At 38.9% G+C, this 6,991-nt stretch overlaps 1 protein-coding gene across 1 annotated transcript; it reads left to right on the plus strand.

Annotated features, from left to right (window-relative positions):
- Window positions 1–2,007: 2,007 nt before the first annotated feature.
- Window positions 2,008–6,991, plus strand: gnai3 (guanine nucleotide binding protein (G protein), alpha inhibiting activity polypeptide 3; the record flags this gene model as incomplete). The annotated part of the gene is given in 3 exon segments (XM_014020139.1): window positions 2,008–2,100; window positions 2,267–2,479; window positions 5,161–6,991. Coding segments are annotated over 2 exon segments (284 nt in total), but the record flags the coding sequence as incomplete, so codon positions are not given.

A 6,991-nucleotide genomic window follows, 5' to 3' on the forward strand; every position in this document is an offset into this window, starting at 1 on the left:
CCCCCCCCCCCCCCCCGAAATGGGCGGGACAGAAGTGGAAGGTTGTTCTTAAAGAGACAGAGGCTAATTTCAAGGCATTTAGAAGAGGAAGTGATGAGAATATAAGTTTATTTTCTATTTAAACATAAAAACAGCATTTTAATAACATCTAAAGATGACATAGATACTTTATTATGGTATAGTATTTAAATGTATGCCTGAGAAACACATAATATTGCCCCTTTAAAGCTTTTTTATATACGTTTCAGTTTAGCCTCTGTACTCGACTCTGGCAGCATATTCCCACATAGCAAAATTTCTCTGRCCCAGCTCTGGCCCACACAATTCACTCTTAACAAAGAATTGGTGGCCCAGATGTGGTTTGTCAGAGGTGGTCCGTGTGTGGGCCAGCACCTTGTAAAGCAACCTACAACTGGGCCAGTTGTGTCATACAGTCTTAAAAACATTGCCATCATTGCCAGACCTGACCCACACCTGTTTGCTATATCTGTGGTTCTCAACCTGGGGGTGCAGAGAGCTCTCCTGCACCCGGAAGTGGCCTATAACCATGTCGGCTCAGAGGCTGTGAAAATRTCAGTTTATTGTTTGAGTATAAAAATCACCAAAACAAAACCATTTGAATAAATAATATAACTCAGTTCTTGTCACAGCCTGCGTATCCGTTATGTGGTCACTCTTGTGGTTTCTGTCCTCCTCCTCCTGCCTGTCTCTGCTCCAGCCCCGCCCACTCTCACATGCTCCTCATGTTTCTCTCCCAGGTGTTTCTTGTTGTGGCTCGTTAGTTCCCCTTTATATTCTATTCTTTTGTTTGCATGATCGTCTCCACAGTCGGTGGGTTTTCTGGTTCTCGTACCCAAGCYTGTTTCTGGTTTTTGTAAGTATTTTTTTGCCGCCATGCCAGCATTTTGTTTTTGTTAAAGCTCTTTTTTTGGACCACCAATTCAGTTCTGCACCTGGGGTTCAAGCCTTCCACCCCACGTTACAGTTTTTCTTTTTCCAAATAAAAGTTTGTACCTATTCACTTCATTCTTTTGTAATTTTGATAAAAGTTGAACACATCTTTGGGAGAGGTGGGGAGTAGCGAGGGATTAAGGGGGGACTCAGCTTGGAAGTAAGAAAGGGGGGCCTTGAGGAAAACCATTTGGGAACCACTATGCGGTCGTATAGAGCCTACTTTGAAATAAAGGAGGATAAATGGAGGATAAAGAAAAAGTGTCTGACCTAATTAGACAATCTACAGCAGATGAATGATTTCTGAAAATCATGACTTAAAGAGGGGAAAATGGAAAAGACCTAACAGAGGCAGAGAAATTCTTGAAATGTAGTTCCATAAAAATAGGTCGTGATTTTTCTTCAGCTGCCTGTTTAGGACCCGGCCTCACCCTATCCTGGCTGCAAACATTCAGAGTGTCGTGAAGCATTTTTGAGTCCCTAASTAGTCTCTCGACAGTTGCAGCTCAGTGAGCGCCTTCAGCTCGTAAAAGGGGAAGAAGTGCCGAGACGAGATGCGGCTGTGGTCAAATTCAAGGCCAAGTAACAAAAACAAACCATCCTGCTTCCCTCGTTAACTTGTAAACATGATTCATAGACCTCGTCTCCAGTCGTTAACATTTATTCCCACCAGTCACTCAGTTAAAGGTCCTTGATGTTTTGACATGTCTCGGCAGAAGAGTTATGGAATTGACTAATATATTAATTAGATTAAATTAATTAGATTTGATGCTTGTTTTAGAACTCGACATCTGCTTTCATGAACTAAATTGCTTTTGATAAAACTGGAATTTCATCTATGTGCCGAGTTTTTGGTTAAGATCAGCATCAACATCATATGTTTCTCTCTGATATGTTTTAACCAAGGAGCTGCACCAAGTGGCTGAATCAAGTTCAGTCTGTTTAAGAGGTTTTCTTTAAGGATCGATGATTCATGTTGTTATGATTTTCCTCAGAACCGGATGCATGAGAGCATGAAGCTTTTCGACTCTATCTGCAACAGCAAGTGGTTCACGCACACCTCCATCATCCTCTTCCTCAACAAGAAGGACCTGTTCGAAGAGAAGATCAGCAGGAGCCCGCTCACCATCTGCTACCCTGAGTACAAAGGTGGGGCCAGTGTTTGTTGTAGATTTCACTTTGTGAGACCAGTTTTTATAATTAAACCAACCTAAAACGTTCATCAAATGCAATCTCACATAGCATCTCTTTAGAAAATTCACCCTTTTGTCTCAGCATATATTTTTTTTCTTTATGGTTACGGCTTCCCCCGTAGGTGGAAACTCATATGGAGAGGCAGCGAATTACATCCAGGGCCAGTTTGAAGACCTAAATAGACATAAGGATGAAAAGGAGATCTACCCCCACTTCACCTGCGCCACAGACACCAAGAATGTGCAGTTTGTGTTTGACGCCGTCACCGACGTCATCATCAAGATCAACCTGCATGATATCGGGCTCGGCTGAAGTTCCAGAACTGCACCTCCAGGTCCGCTTCAGACCACATATTAATACTTTATTTAAGATCGAATCACCCGATTTCAGAGTTACCATTTTTAAGCCAGCATGAGTAAGTGAGAGTAGTGAGTTTCTTACCTGTCAGGAGACGGTAATCAGAGCAGTCCCAGTTGGAAAATCTTCTTAAATTAATTAAACTGAAACAACTTTACCTTAAAACCTTTGTAGCTTCTGAAGTGGTGGATTCTTACTTATTGTTAACAAATAGAATTCTTCATTATAATTAACCCTCATTTTAGGGTTGAAAAAATGTCTTTAAGGAATCATGCTTTTAAATCCTCCTTTTTCACATTTACATCATTCATTTTGGGTCTATATAAACTGGAACTGCAAAGTTTGGTCTGAATTCCAACTTATTGTAACTCCACAAGCCCCTCTTTCACCCCATTTTCTGAGGTGCGTCTCAGATCAACTCATTTTCTTTAAATGCAACTGAGGCCCCGCCCCCCTCCAGATCGGAGCACGTTTCACTCCACCTCGTTTCGCCATTTCTGTAGTTTGATAGCAGTTTGATAATATAGCGTCATAGAAACTTTTTATTTACAGACTAATTAAAAGATGTCAACAACAGAACACTTGTCCTTCCAGCTTTACATGCTGGAGCCAGAGTCTGACCCAGAGCCAGAGGAGAATGAAGACCACAAACCTGCAGAGCTGAGAATTTGTAAAATTGGTTAGCGGGAAGTCCATGACCTTGTTTAGCARTTCTGCAGCAAATGCTATGACATTGTTGTTTACAAAACATACAGTAATGGTGAATAGAGAAAACTGAACAGATCGTAAGACCCAGACAGAATAAAGATATCTACGCAGAGAGAAAGAGAGARAATAAAGGCTCCCACATGCTCGGGCGGACTGTGAGCGGTCTGTATGTGGTCTGTGAGCGGCGTGGACTACGAGCATTTTGTCCGCAAACGTTTGAGACTTCATACTCGAGCGTACTGACCGCTTGACGAATTCTTTAACTTCTCACAATTTCAGTCATGATGTCAAGGATGAGGAGGAAGAGATAGTTTGCATTTTAACTTAAAAAAAATAGAACTACCTTAACCAGGATCAGAGCTATTTCCTCCCACGAAATTGTTGCTTGCTGAAAGTCCTTATATTCCTTCAATGACACATCATAAAGTTTTCAAATCTCTTCCATGAGACGCTTTTCAAAATTGGACTCCATTTCATCCACAAATGACACAGATTCTCAACTTTATCAGCTTGGTGTCGCATCCAAAACGGTTCTCACCAGGCGGTTTATTGTGCGACACCGCGGACGCGGACATAAAAAATGATCTCTGAGCGGACCAGTCCGGCAGACGGCCGCTTCGAGTCTGCCTCGAGTCCGCGTTGACCTCCACGGAGCGAAGTACGCCCGAGTATGTGGGAGCCTTTAGTTCAACTCCAACTACACAACATTTATTTAAGGGTGTGTTTTGCTTGATATGTCCCCTTTAACTTCTAAAACARGTGCCCAAACATTTTCCCTGAGAGGGCCAAAATTAAAATCAATCTGAGGGCTGCGGGCCAAATGCAATAACAAGAAATCCAAATACTTAAGTAAAGTTGTTTTATTTTTTACTATTAAGCTTTCAGCCAGTGTGGTTGCCCACATTTTTTTTTCAGCCCATGGACATGGAGAAATTTCAAAGTACGCTCAGATAGCAGAGGCTCATGGGACTTTCAATCATTTAAAATTTGAGTATATGGGGTCTTACAAGGTGTGCAAATCTATATATAGGCTTAAATCTAATTAAATGTCTCTTGTAGTTACTTGTATTCTATATTTAATCTTAACATAATTACAATCTAGTAACCAGGACAACTGCTGGCGGGCCAAATCAAATGGCTTGTTGGGCCAATTTTGGCACCTCTGATCTAAAAGTTCCATAAACACTGTGGCTAAAATTACTCCAAATTTGGTCAAAAAAATTTTTTTGAAACCTCAAACCCTTGTTGTGAAAGTCAAAACGATTTGCATTTAACCAATATAAGAAAATGAAGTTTGCTCCACGTTAGGGTCAAGCTATAGCTCACAGTTAGTTCTTCTGTCATTGTTCTGATCAAAGCAGTTACATTGTTTTATAGCACTCAGCTCTAACATCCTGTTTGACACGGGGCTGTTGTGAGTGAGCTCTCTGATTGATTTTTTCTCTCCTTTAAAGCTGAGGAGGTGATTCTGTTTTTAAATATAATTTCATCAAAGCTCAGGGGAGATGTCTGCGTCTGTTCAAGTTTCTGTTTTTTATTCGTGCATTTCTGGTTAAAATCAGGATTTGGGGTGATAAGGATGACAATTTAGAGATTTGTTCTTGAGCATCTGTCTTTTCTGTGCAGTGTTGCCTAAAGGGATAGAAAGTTGTGACCTTTTGCATTATATTTTGTTGTTTGTGCACAAAGATTTTTTTCTGCTTTCTCTGACCTATTTACCAGCATTATGCACTGTAGATCATGGAATACCCTCTTTTTGTTTCTGTTGTGAGAAATGTTTTGTGGTAACTATTAAAAAAACCTGTGTAGAATTTTTTAATGTTCAATCTGCACCGTTGTGTTTATATTTACAGATATTTCTATTTAAGAACATAGTTTAAAAAAGTTCTTAAAGTGAATTGTATTCATTGTGTGGATACTAATTGGCAATTTTTTTTGTTTTACTTGCAGGATTTAAAAAAAAAAGACTAAGGACTTCTGTGATGTCTTGATTGCAGAGGCTGAATTGGAGAGTATTTGTTACTAAAGACTAAGTTTGTGGCCACAGCAGGATCCAAACCTGCATCTGTGACCACATYTGTCTCAATAAGTTTTAAACTGTGGCTTGCTTTTAGACAGAAAGTTGTGAAACAATTCCTGTCATGTTAAATAAGTTTGTATAGTTCATTGTTTATAATCTCCACCAGGACCAAACACATCAGATCCATCACTGCATTTCACCACTAAAAGGAAAAACTCTGTTCACAGATCTGCTGCGCTGTCTAGTCTTGTGTACGTCTGTATTCATTAGCTTTTGTCATGTTTTATTTTAAACTTTTAGATGCAGTTTTCTTGTATTCCTGTGTCTGAAATATGTAACTTGTTTTGGAGAGGGTTTGGTGTGAGCTGCTTAATGTAAAGTTACAGTTTGAGTCTGGATTTAGTTAACTAAGTCTAATGGACTCTGCTGCACATGTAATGGTTCTGATTTAAACTAGACCACATTATATTAAAAATATTTTTATTCACATTGTTGTAGCAGTGAAATCAGTCTGAATGGACATTTAGATTGTTTATTCTGTTTTTTGGATTGAAATATGCTAATTTTATTCAATCAGTGAGGAACTGTTTAGTGTTTTTGTTTTGTTTTTTCATTTTTGTTTATTGTTTTTGAGGCAATTTGAATTTGATTAAATATCAACACCTTAAAACAAAATGTGGGAGTACACAATTTTTTTTATTATTATTGGTCAAACTGAGGAAGTCTGCTACAAAAATATTCTGTTAAATAAATGACTGAGTTTTCCAAAAGTTCAGATTTTTAAAGTGGGTACCTGCAGAAGGGTGTATAAAAAAAAATATCTAACCTGTTGTAGATGGCTCTATGAATGACTTGAATTTGGGAAAAATGTAGTTTATTTCCTTAGCTAACATTAGTGAGGAGTTGTTTCTATAAAATAAACAAAAAACCCTCCACAGTGTTTCAGAAGAACTTGATTCATTTGGCCAGAATCACATGATCACTGATGTCTAAAGCTCAGAATGCACCAAACTTTGATTCAAAGGTTTTTAAAGAAACGCATTACTGGCAGGATACGTGCACTTTTGTGGCAAAAAATAAATAAAATGAACCAGCGAGCGACATACAACGAGACGTGGAGCCAGTGTTATGTGTTTAGTTTACCAGTGAACAAACACTTTTACCATAGGGGAAGAAAACACAGAAAAACACTAAATCTACATAAGATATATATCTGATTTAGTATCATTGTTAAGAAGCACCAAGTTCTTCTCTAATCTTTCGGTTTTAGTTTCAGAGTGTGGTGTGTAATTGTGAACATGTCAATGTACAGATGAAATGTTTGTTACCATGTGTCCTCTATGGCAGCCATCTTGTTTCAGCTAAAGAGGAGGCCCACCTCAAACCCTGTTCCTTTATAGGAAGTGAGCTGATAAGAGCTGGAGTATGATTGGTGAAGAGTAAGAAGAAAGTTTCAGTAATTAAACAAGTAAACTAACTTGTAAATTGTACATTTACTTGCATAAAATGCTTTGATATTTCTTTATGGATTCATAATTGTTGGTGTTTACATTGTTTATGTGAATGTTAAACTTTGTTTTCTTTCCCGCTCTGAAAGGCTGAGGTGATTGGCCGAGTTGTATTGAAGGTGAGGTCTAAAGTGTGTATATATAGGTGGACTGCTGGATCTAGTGAGATGGATGGAAGGGCTGTCACTTTGAGAGCTGCTGTGAGGCCTGAAAAAAAAACAACAATAAACCAGCTTTGTTTGCTGTAAAGCCA

Source organism: Austrofundulus limnaeus, unplaced genomic scaffold, assembly GCF_001266775.1.
Source record: "Austrofundulus limnaeus strain Quisiro unplaced genomic scaffold, Austrofundulus_limnaeus-1.0 Scaffold3, whole genome shotgun sequence".
Classification (NCBI taxonomy): Eukaryota; Metazoa; Chordata; class Actinopteri; order Cyprinodontiformes; family Rivulidae; genus Austrofundulus; species Austrofundulus limnaeus.